Source organism: Heterodontus francisci, unplaced genomic scaffold, assembly GCF_036365525.1.
Source record: "Heterodontus francisci isolate sHetFra1 unplaced genomic scaffold, sHetFra1.hap1 HAP1_SCAFFOLD_1038, whole genome shotgun sequence".
In the NCBI taxonomy this organism is placed as follows: Eukaryota; Metazoa; Chordata; class Chondrichthyes; order Heterodontiformes; family Heterodontidae; genus Heterodontus; species Heterodontus francisci.
Genome location: NW_027141118.1, coordinates 157,803 through 170,541, shown reverse-complemented (window position 1 = coordinate 170,541; position 12,739 = coordinate 157,803). Strand labels below are relative to the sequence as shown.

General features: G+C 44.9%; 1 protein-coding gene across 1 annotated transcript in view; it reads right to left on the bottom strand.

Annotated features, from left to right (window-relative positions):
• The window catches only part of LOC137362159 (NACHT, LRR and PYD domains-containing protein 12-like), an 83,368-nt gene that overhangs the window by 24,612 nt on the left and 46,017 nt on the right, over positions 1-12,739 (bottom strand). Inside the window, exon 6 of the mRNA XM_068026645.1 lies at positions 4,464-6,240. Coding sequence (XP_067882746.1) covers positions 4,464-6,240 — 1,777 coding nt within the window. The remainder of the gene's footprint in view (positions 1-4,463; positions 6,241-12,739) is intronic.

Here is a 12,739-nt window from a genome sequence, read left to right as displayed (position 1 = left end):
CCTTCCAAAATGGACAATTTCAGAATCACAGAATTGTTACAGTGCAGAAGGAAGCCATTCAGCCCATCGTGTCTGTACCAGCCCTCTGAATGAGCAATTCACCTGATGCTATCCTCCTGCAAATCTTTCCTTTCAAGTATTCCCTTTTGAAAGTTATGATTAAATCTGTTTCACTGTCATTTCAGGCAGTGCAATCCAGATCACAGCAAATGACTGTGTAAGACACTACTTCAGCCTCAGCTGGAGTATTGTGTCCAATTCTAGGCACCACACTTGAGGGAAGACGTGAGGGCTTTGGAGAAAGTACAGAAAAGATTAAAAAGAATGGTTTTAGGGATGAGGAACTTCAGTTATGTAGATAGATTGGGGAAGTTAGGACTGTTTTCCTCAGAGAAGAGAAGGCTGAGGGGTGATTTAATTGAGGTGTACAAAATTATGAGGGGCCTAGATAGAGTAGACAGGAAGGACCTGTTTCCACTAGCGTAGAGGTCAATTACCAGGGAGCACAGATTTAAGTGATTGGAAGAAGGATTAGAGGGACATGAGGAAAACTGTTTTCACCCAGAGGGTGGTGGGTGTCTGGAATTCACTGCCAGGAATGGTGGTGGAGGCAGAAACTCTCAATTCTTTTAAAACATACCTGGACATGTACCTGAAGTGCTGTAACCTGCGGGGCTATGGACCAGTTGCTGAAAGGTGAAATTAAATTGGGAGGATAGTTTTCGGCCGGCAGGGACATGACGGGTTTAATGGCCTCCTTCTGTGCTGTAATTTTTCTGTGGTTCTATGATCACATACATTCCTGGTCTGGTCCACCAATCACTGCACAAACCTGAGCTGGGAATCCAAACACCGGAAGGATTGTGGATTTTTCGATGCCAGTTTTAAGGATTAATTATCTGCTAAAGGATCTGAGTTTGTTTCAGGTATTAATTTAACAAAGGAACTGTTAAATAGACTGATCAACAGCAGGATGGTAAGGGTGACTGCATTCAAAATGTCTTATTCAGCAGACTGTCTAGAAAGTTAAAGATAAGACAGTTGCAAGGTCTTGAAAATCTGTGAGAAGCTGTTGTAAGTATCAGATGTTGTAGTAACAATCTGTTTGAAACTATGAGAAAGAGGTAAAGTGTGTGGAAAAGTACAAACTGTATTTTTCCAGCAAGATTATAAAACCAGGATTTTAGCAAGTTCGAGTAGACAGTCCATGAGGAGATCACGAAAACAATTCAACAGAAAACCACACGGGATGTCGATGGAGAATAAGGACTGAATTTTATCATCAGCAAAGAAATCCTGTCGCCAGGATAGAAAGTGAGACCGGACCCCGTGCTGGTGGGTGACGAGACCCGACCCCGTGTCGGTGGGTGGCGGGACCCGACCCCGTGTCGGTGGGTGGTGGGACCCGACCCCGTGTCGGTGGGTGGCGGGACCTCACCCTGTGTCGGTGGGTGGTGGGACCCGACCCCGTGTCGGTGGGTGGCGGGACCTGACCCAGTGTCGGTGGGTGGCGGGACCTGACCCAGTGTCGGTGGGTGGTGGGACCCAACCCCGTGCCGGTGGGTACGGGACCTGACCCAGTGTCAGTGGGTGACGGGACCCTGGGGCAGCATTTTAACAGCAGCAGCCAATTCAGACTTTAACTCTGCCGATGCCAGGCAGACAGATCTCAGCGATCGGGAGGAGAGGGAAATTCATCTTCCATCATTGGTGCTGTAGCCACGAGGGTGACCATTGTGAGCAGGAGGCCTCTTCATGGACCATGGAGCAGCCATAAAGGAGGATTTACCTGGCACTCTCCCCATATCAGTGAGGGTGGGAGATGCCTCTTCATTGGGCACTTAATTGCCTCAATTGGCTGCCCGGTGGGTGGCAGTGCCACTGAGGTTCCCACTGCTGGTAAAATGCCCTGGAGAAAAGAAGGTTGAGAGGGGATCTGATAGAGATTTTTGATTTAGATTTAGAGATACAGCACTGAAACAGGCCCTTCAGCCCACCGAGTCTGTGCCGACCATTAACCACCCATTTATACTAATCCTACACTAATCCCATATTCCTACCACATCCTCACCTGTCCCAATATTCCCCTACCACCTACCAATACTGGGGGCAATTTATAATGGCCAATTTACCTATCAACCTGCAAGTCTTTTGGCTGTGGGAGGAAACCAGAGCACCCGGAGGAAACCCACGCAGACACAAGTGTACAAGATTACGACAGGTTTAGATAAGGGAGACAAAGAATATTTGTTCCCATTAGCTGATGGTACAAGGACTGGACAAAGTTTAAGTTTTTGAGTAAACATACAGGGGGTACATGAGGAGTAACTTTTTTTTTACAGTGAGAAACATCGAAAATAGGAGGAGTCGGCCATTCGGCCATTCAGCCCTGCTCCACCATTCAGAAAAGATCATGGCTGATGGTCTAATTCAGTACTCTGTTCCCACTTTCTCCCCATATTCCTTGATCCCTTTGGCACTAAAGTATCTATCTCCTTCTTGAATATATTTAATGACTTGACCTCCACTGCCTTCTGCAGTAGAGAATTCCACAGGTTCACCACCCTCTGAGTGAAGAAGTTTCTCCTCATCTCAGTTCTAAATGGCAAACCCCGTATCCTGAGACTGTGACCCCTGGTTCTGGACTCCCCAGCCATTGGAAACATCCTCCCTGCATCGAGCCTGTCTAGTCCTGTTAGAATTTTATCGGTTACTATGAGATCCCCTCTCATTCTTCTAAACTCTCGTGAATATAGGCCCAGTCAACCCAATCTCTCCTCATACGTCAATCCTGCCATCCCAGGAATCAGCCTAGTAAATCTTCTTTGCACTCCCTCCATGGCAAGAACATCCTTCCTCAGATAAGGAGAACAAAACTGCACACAATACTCCAGATGTGGTCTCACCAAGGCCCTGTATAACTGCAGTAAGACATCCTTGCTCCTGTACTCAAATCCTCTTGCAATGAAAGCCAACATACCATTCGCATTCCTAACTGCTTGCTGCATCTGAATGCTTGCTTTTAGCAACTGGTTTACAAGGACACCCAGGTCTCGTTGCACCTCCCCCTTTCCCAATCGATCACCATTCAAATAATCTGCCTTTCTGTTTTTACAACCAAAGTGGATAACCTCATATTTATCCACGTTATACTGCACCTGCCATGCATTCGCCAAACTTGTCCAAATCACATTGGAGCCTTTTTGGACTGTCCTCACAGCTCACATTCCCCCTCCAGCTTTGTGTCGTCTGCAAACTTGAAAATGTTACATTTAGTTCCCTCACCCAAGTCATTAACATATATTTTGAATAGCTGGGGCCCAAGCACTGATCCCTGCGGTACCCCACTAGTCAGTGAATAATTCTAAACATTTACAGCTAAAATAATTCCTGTTTCCCCAATACTCCCAATCCAGGGAACGTCTCCCTCGACATACACATCCTGCATGGGATTGGATTAAATATCTAATGTTAATTATTTAAACTCGGGTTTCTGTCCTGTTTCTAGTTAAAATGCTGGATGTGGAAAATATTTGACATTAATTTTCTGTTCTGCTGGTTTATATTTTATATTTACATTCTGTTGTCCAGACTTATTAATGATGATTTATTGTAATTAAATTATCAGACCCTTTCAGTGACCTGTATTTACTGATTCCATACAGATTGTAAAATCCCTGATGGTTCACAAGGATCCATTTTAGATTTTCCAGTCCTGATGGTAAAACTAAACAATCCTCTTATTATTTGTCATTGTTGTGTTAAATCTGTTTCTCTCTGGTTTAACTGAACTGCAGCCGAAGGTTAACAACTAAAACTGTGCAAGGCATGAAGGGAAAAGTTACCAGCTTTACACAAGGAGAAGGAGCTGTGAAGCAGCTGAAGTCATTATTTTCCAGCCTGCTAGGCAGTGGGTGATAAAACATTCAATGAGACTGTGGGATGCTGTGGTAACAAGGTTACAGATAAGAAGGAAGGCCAGCAGATGTATTTTGATTTTAAAACTAAGCAGACAGACGACTCCAGGCCCTGAGTGTACGTGACAAAGAACATTCACAATGCTGGGAGAAACTGGATAAGAAGGGGAGGCGAGGAGCCCCGAAAGGAGAAGACCTGCAGGACCATCACGGAAAGGGAACCCCGAGTCCACTTCAGTGAAGAGAACCCATCAGAGGGAGACTGATCACCTCACCTCACAACGGGTAGTATTGAAGTCCAAGCCGTGAGTCTTGTGATTTATTGTAACAAGTAGTTTAACAAGTGAAATAACAAGTAGCTAAGTGATTTAATTCTCAATAAAAGTGTTTATACGAAGTATCTCGTGCTGGTGTCTTTTGTCCGCCACGTCAGTTGACACCCGAGTTTGAGGGTCAACAGAACTGTTTCTTTCCCTTCATTACAGAGCAACAACACAATCTGTGACTGTTCAACATTTCAACAGTTAGAGACAAATAAACAGTTACCTCAACACCCGGAATTTGTGCAGTATGGGTCCCAGCCGCTGGAGTCCTTCACACTGAATGTTGCAGTTATATAGATCAATGTTTTTTATGGTATCACAGAGACCAATAACGTGAGACAGGACCGCACAGTCAATTGGAGTCAGTTGCAATTTACTAAATCTAAGTATTTCCATAGATCCCACTGTGTCCTGAACCAGAGCTTTATTCTGAGACTCAAACAGGTAGTGCAATGTGTTCAGGAGCTTCCTTTTACCAGTTTCACGCCCTGTGTTTCCAATCTGTTCTTTAACTTTCTCCTTCACCCAGTCAATCACTTGGCAGGTTGTTTGATGAAGAAATTGACCCAGAAACTCCTCCAGGGGTCGAGCTGCCTGTGGGGAGGAGAGACCAACAACAAAACGCAGAAATATCTCAAATCTTCCATCCTGCATCCTGCGGGCGTCACTGAGGAGATTCCGGATGTCCCCGTGGCCTGCAGTCAGGAATTGTGCGAGTGCAGCCACAAACTCTTGGATGGTGAGGTGCGGGAATGTGTAAACCACACTCTGGACAGAATCATCTCTCTCCAAAAGTTCCATCAGGAATCCAGACAGGAACTGGGAAGGTTGCAGATTGTACTTGATCAAATCTCCATTTCTAAACACAATCTTCTTCCTGGAGACTCCTGTGAAGGCCATCTCACCGATCTTCAGTAACACATCACGGGGGTTTTCAATCTCTCGGCTATGGTTTTTCAGAATGTTGTAAATATAGTAGGAATATAGCTGGGTGATGGTCTTGGGAACTTGCTGCTGTTTCCTGTCTCTTTGTGTAAAGAAGGGACCCAGTGACAGACAGAGGATCCAGCAGTAGGAAGGGTTGTAGCACATGGTGTACAGGATCTCGTTCTCCTCCACGTGTTTGAAAACAGCTGCTGCCACCGTCTGATCTTCAAAACACTTGTTGAAATATTCCTTCCGTTCATCACCAACAAATCCCAGGATTTCAGTCCAGACACCGATCTTAGCCTTTTCCAATAAATGTAATGCAGTGGGACGACTGGTCACTAACACTGAACATCCTGGGAGCAGCTTGTGTTGTATTAAACTCTGCACAATGTCAGACACTTCACACCAGCATTCGGGATCTGTGCACATGTACTGAGGTTCTGTATTTCTCCGATTGTCAGTAAAATCGATCGTGTCCTTGAATTCATCCAAACCATCAAATATAAACAGCAATCCCTCTGGATTCTTCCAGAGCTCTCCCAGAACATTCCCAAAGTAAGGATACTGATCCAGTATCAGATTCCTCAGGTTTATTCTACAGTTAATTGTATTCAAATCCCGGAATTTAAAACTGAAAACAAATTGAAAGTTTGGGTATATTTTCCCAGTGGCCCAGTCATAAACAATCTTTTGTACCATTGTAGTTTTTCCAATCCCCGGGACTCCACTCACTGCTGCTGAACTCCCAGATTTGGATTTTCCCCAGGAAAAACTGCTCTGGAATAATTGATCAGTTTGGATTTTTTCCAGTTCTTTCCGGAGATGTTTCTCTCTCCACTCTTCATGATCTCGGCCTCTTACCAGCAGTTCATGTTCTACAAGTGTCCGATCTCGAACAGTAGAAATGACCGTTAGCTCAGCGTATCGATCAACCAGCTGGAAAATCTTAACCTTCTCCTTTATTAGGATAGTGTTCACTCTCAGTGTTTCAGTTTGTACCCGGAGTGTTTCCTTGTGTTTCTGTTGAACATCTTCAATTAGAACAGACAGAAAGTGGTTTTCAGTGTTAGCTGTATTGATATAAAAACAACTTCTGAAAAACATTTTATTAGTCAATAAAGTTGCAAGATTTAATTCACAGCTTCAATAGAGGTGTGTGTATAAATTAAAACTCAGTTAATGAAAACTTCACCTGAAAGTGAAGAATGGTGAAAAGAAGTTTTAAATCCTGATTTGATTCTAACATTTACTGAACAGGGAGATGCCTACACAGGTGATATTTTCCCTCTGATGGTTAACATGATCTGTCCTGCCCTGTACGATTAGAAATCTCATTACAAATCCCCACGTGATCCTGGTTATACAACAGTAGAGATTCCACTGGATTAATTTTTAAAACCATCAGCGGTGCTTACCTTCTCCAGAAATGGGAAATTTGACATCGGACACAAGTGGGTTATACTGTGAATTGTCAGTAATCCCACTGTTATTGTATCAGACAATGAGCAGTTTATCTGGCTGGACATTGGCTCCCAGTTCGGCAACGTATCAATTTAAAAATTCTCATTATTTTCAAATCCCTCCATGGCCTGGACCCTCACTATCTCTGTAACCACCTCCAGCCTGACAAAACTCTGAGGTCTCTGTGTTTCACCAAGGGTAGAGTAACACAGTTATGTCACTGGACTAGTAAGCCAGAGGCCTGGACCACTGACCCAGAGATATATACAACCATGGCAGCTGGGGAATGTAAATTCTATTCAGTAAATAAATCTGGAATAAAGCTAGTATCAAGAATTTTGTGCAGGAAATCTACCAGATTGTCATGAAAACCCACCTGGTTCACTAATGTCGTTTTGGGAAAGAAATTCACCCTCCTTATCCAGGCTGGTTCTAGGTGACTACAGACACACAACAATGTGGCTGACTGTGAACTGCTGGCTGAAATGGCCTGGCAAGTTACTCAGTTCTATCAAATTGGTAAAAAAAAGTGTAAGCAGTATAAAACCAGACAAACCACCTGGTGTTGACGGAGGCTCCTGACACCACATGCATAACCAGCCCAGTCAACCCTGTAAACTCCTCTTCACCAACATCTTGTGCCAAAATTCAGAGAGCTGTCTCACAGACTTGTCAGGCATCAGCCTAAGATATTCATAATCACAGAATCATTTGTAGCTTCACCAGGTTGACACCTCATTTTGAGTTATGTCTGGTGCTGTTCCTGGCATGCCCTCCTGCACTCTTCATTGAACCTGGTTTTGTCTCCTGGCTTGATGGTAATGGTAGAGTGGTGAATATGCCGGGTCTTGAGGTTACAGATTGTGATTGAGTACAATTCTGCTGCTGCTGATGGCCCACAGCACCCCATGGATGCCCAGTTTTGCATTGCTAGATCTATTTGAAAACTATCCCATTTAGCACAGTGGTAGTGCCACACAACACGATGGAGGGTATCCTCAATGTGAAGGCAGAACTTTATCTCCCAAGGACTGTGCAGAGGTCACTCCTACCAATACTGTCATGGACAGGTGCATCTGTGGCAGGCAGATTGGTGAGGACAAGGTCAAGTATGTTTTTCCCGCTTGTTGGTTCCCTCACCACCTGCTGCATACCCAGTCTAGCAGCTATGTCCTTTAGGACTCGGCCAGTTCGGTCAGTAGTGGTGTAACCGAGCCACTCTTGGTGATGGACATTGAAGTCCCGCATCCAGAGTACATTCTGTGCCCTTGCCATCCTCAGTGTTTCCTCCAAGTGGTGTTCAACATGGGGGGTACTGAGTCATCAGCTGAGGGAGGGCGGTCGGTGGTAATCAGCAGGAGGTTTCCCTACCCGAGTTTGACCTGATACCATGAAACTTCATCAGGTCCGCAGTCGATGTTGAGGACTCCCAAGGAAATTCCATTCCGACTGTATTCCACTGTGCCAACACCTCTGCTGGATCTGTCCTGCCAGTAGGACAGGACATACCCTGGGATGGTGATGGCAGTATCTGGAACAGTGTCTGTCAGGTATGATTCCGTGAGTTTGACTATGTCAGGTAATTGCTTGACTAGTCTGTGGGAAAGCTCTCCCAATTTTGGCACAAGTCCCCAGATGTTATTAAGGAGGACTTTGCAGGGTCGACAGGGCTGGGTTTGCTGTTGTAATTTCCGATGCCTAGGTCAATGCCGGGTGGTCTGTCTGGTTTCATTCTGTTTTATTGACTTTGTAGCGGTTAGGTACAACTGAGTGGCTTGCTAGGCGATTTCAGAGGGCATGTAAGAGTTAACCACATTGTTGTGGGTCTGGAGTCACATGTAGGCCAGACCAGGCAAGGACAGCAGATTTCCTTCCCTAAAGGACATTAGTGAACCAGATGGGTTTTTACAACAATCGACAATGATTTCATGGCCATCATTAGACTAGCTTTTAATTCACATTTCACCTTCTGCTGTGATGGGATTCGAACCCATGTCCCCAGAAAAATACCTTGAGTCTCTGGGTTACTAGTCCAGTGACAATGCCACTACACCACTGCCTGCCCGCAGACAAGAAATAAGACTCATCAAAGACAGATTCTTCAAACAAAGGAATGAACCTTCGATACGCGACCATGTTCCAGGAAAGGCTCACAAAAGCTTGTAACGTGTCCTGAAATCATCCCAAGCCAATATAAAAAAATGGGCGGACAAGAATGCAAAGACCCAAAATTTTCAACTAGGGGATGAAGTATTAGTATTATTACCTTTACAGGGTGAACTATTAAAAGCAGGTTCAGTATAAAGTTGTGAAAAGAGTGGGTACGGTAAATTACTTGATTGACACCCGTGATCACCCGGAAAAGAATTGGCTGTTTGATATCAATATGTTGATGCAATATTACCACAGGGAGGAGGATAAACCAGTACAGGTATGCTAGGTAATGGGGACTATTGAGAAGGAAAAGGATAGTGAGGATGAGGTAGAAGCAGGCCTAGACAATTTTCAGATTGAACCTCCTGCTGTCCAGTTAGCTAATACAGAATGGCAAGGAAAATTGGACAACATGCTTTTGTACTTACAGACAGAACAACGTGAAGACCTAACAAGACTTTTCACAGCGTTTAAGAGTCCATAGGAATAAGCCAGGATGTACAACCTTAGCCACACATGATGTGGATATAGTGGAATCCATTCCTATAAAACTTGTTATCTCTTGCCCCACCCCTACTTTATTTGCTTAAAACCTATTCCATTTCTTCCCTTTGCTAGTTCTGAGGAAAGGTCACTGACCTGAAACATTAATTCTGCTTCTCTCTCCACAGATGCTGCCAGACCTGCTGAGTATTTCCAGCATTTCTTGTTTTTATTTCAGATTTCCAGCATCTGCAGTATTTTGCTTTTATTTTAGCCTATAAAACACCATCCTTACCGCTTAAGTCCAGACAAACAGGCTCAAGTAAAAGTAGAAATCCATGCTGGAAAACAATGTAACTGAATGGAGTCAAAGCAGCTGGAGTTCACCAATAGTTATTAGTGTTTAAACCTGACAGGTCAACCCAACTTAGGGTTCTGTAGCTTAGGCTACAGAAAAGTCAATGCAGTTATGAAGGCAGACTCTTGCTCAATTTCTTGCTTGGAAGACTATTTACAGTGTGGGCAGTGCCATTTGTCTTAGAGGTAAATTTGGTTCGAGAGATAATGGCAAATTCCTTTGACACTCCAAGCTCAGAAAGAAGACGTTTTTGTTCCAATGGACGGGGTTTTCCAGTGTCAAGTATTACCACACAGATTACCGACTCAAAAAAAAAATTCAGAGACGAGTGAACCCAGTAGTGGCCAGTTCCTAACGATGCAGGTCATCTTGCTGAGGTGCTGGTCTTTAGGAATACTTGGAAACAACACATGAAAAAACTGGGAGACTATGTTTGGAAGGTTGCAATTGGCTGATGGAAACAACCTTTGCATAAAAAATGTTTAAAGCAAAATGCCAGAATATAAAGATAAAGTTTATTGTTACAGCCTTATCATTTGAAGATTGGACACATTTTGGGGAAAAAAACGATGTTATTGCCAATGCTTTGTCAGAAATTTAACCTTATTTCAGTTCCAGGAGCAACAATGCTACAAAGAAAAATTGTGTTAACTACCAGTAGAATGAATGATGGGTATGAATGCGAAAATGTGTTTATACTGTTTTTTCAATTTCTGTTTTACATTGTAATGGAATTTAGAATAGTGGGAATGGAGGTTAAGGCAGTTGTATGTTCCTCCTGCAGAATGTGGGAGGTAAGGGTCGCCAAGAGTGTCCCTGCTGACTGCATCTGCGGGAAGTGCACCAAACACCAGCTCCTCGAGAACCGCGTTAGGGAACTGGAGCTGGAGCTGGATGAACTTCGGATCATTCGGGAGGCGGAGGGGGTTATTGAGAGGAGTTATGGGGAGGTAGTCACACCTCAGGTAAAAGAAGTAGGTAGATGGGTTACCGTCAGGGGAAGGAGAGGGAACCAGCAGGCAGTGCAGGGATCCCCTGTGGCCGTTTCCCTCAACAACAGGTATACCGTTTTGGATACTGTTGCGGGGGACGACTTACCAGGGGTAAGCAATGGGGTACAGGTATCTGGCACAGAGTCTGTCCCTGTTGCTCAGAAGGGAAGGGGGAAGAGGAGCAGAGCATTAGTCATTGGGGACTCCATAGTTAGGGGAAAAGATAGGAGGTTCTGTGGGAACGAGAGACTCACAGTTGGTGTGTTGCCTCCCAGGTGCCAGGGTTCGTGATGTATTGGATCGTGTTTTTGGGATCCTTAAGGGGGAGGGGGAGCAGCCCCAAGTCGTGGTCCACATAGGCACCAACGACATAGGTAGGAAGAGAGATGGGGATTTAAGGCAGAAATTCAGGGAGCTAGGGTGGAAGCTTAGAGCGAGAACAAACAGAGTTGTTATCTCTGGGTTGTTGCCCATGCCACGTGATAGCGAAGCGAGAAATAGGGGGAGAGAGGAGTTGAACACGTGGCTGCAGGGATGGTGTAGGAGGGAGGGTTTTGGTTTCCTGGATAATTGGGGCTCTTTCTGGGGTAGGTGGGACCTCTACAAACAGGATGGTCTTCACCTGAACCAGAGGGGTACCAATATCCTGGGGGGGAGATTTGCTAGTGCTCTTCGGGGTGGTTTAAACTAATTCAGCAGGGGAATGGGAACCTAAATTGTAGTTCCAGTGCACAGGATGTTGAGAGTAGTGAGGTCAGGGATAAGGTTACAAGGACGATAGAGGGCACTGGCAAGCAAGAACTTGGTTTAAAGTGTGTCTACTTCAACGCCAGGAGCATCCGGAATAAGGTGGGGGAGCTTGCAGCATGGGTTGGTACCTGTGATCTCAATGTAGTGGCCATTTCGGAGACATGGGTAGAGCAGGGGCAGGAATGGATGTTGCAGGTTCCGGGATTTAGATGTTTCAGTAAGAACAGAGAAGATGGTAAAAGAGGAGGGGGGGTGTGGCATTGTTAATCAAGGAGAGTATTACAGCGGCAGAAAGGACGTTTGAGGACTCGTCTACTGAGGTAGTATGGGCCGAGGTTAGAAACAGGAGAGGAGAGGTCACCCTGTTGGGAATCTTCTATAGACCTCCGAATAGTTCCAGAGATGTAGAGGAAAGGATAGTGAAGATGATTCTCGACAGGGGCGAGAGTAACAGCGTAGTTGTTATGGGGGACTTTAACTTTCCAAATATTGACTGGAAATACTATAGTTCGAGTACTTTAGATGGGTCAGTTTTTGTCCAGTGTGTGCAGGAGGGTTTTGTGACACAGTATGTAGACAGGCCAACCAGGGGCGATGCCACATTGGATTTGGTACTGGGTAATGAACCTGGCCAGGTGTTAGATTTAGATGTAGGTGAGCACTTTGGTGATAGTGATCACAATTCGGTTAGGTTTACCTTAGTGATGGGCAGGGACAGGTATATACCGCAGGGCAAGAATTATAGCTGTGGGAAAGGAAATTATGATGCGATTAGGCAAGATTTAGGATGCGTAGGATGGGGAAGGAAACTGCAGGGGATGGGCACAATCGAAATGTGGAGCTTATTCAAGGAGCAGCTACTGCGTGTCCTTGATAAGTATGTACCTGTCAGGCAGGGAGGAAGTTGTCGAGCGAGGGAGCCGTGGTTTACTAAAGAAGTTGAAGCGCTTGTCAAGAGAAAGAAGAAGGCTTATGTTAGGATGAGACGTGAAGGCTCAGTTAGGGCGCTTGAGAGTTACAAGCTAGCCAGGAAGGATCTAAAGGGAGAGCAAAGAAGAGCAAGGAGAGGACACGAGAAGTCATTGGCGGATAGGATCAAGCAAAACCCTAAGGCTTTCTATAGGTATATCAGGAATAAAAGAATGACTGGAGTTAGATTAGGGCCAATCAAGGATAGTCGTGGGAAGTTGTGTGTGGAATCAGAGGAGATAGGGGAAGCGTAAAATGAATATTTTTCGTCAGTATTTACAGTGGAGAAAGAAAATGTTGTCGAGGAGAATACTGAGATTCAGACTACTAGGCTAGATGGGATTGAGGTTCACAAGGAGGAGGTGTTAGCAATTTTGGAAAGTGTGAAAATAGATAAGTCCC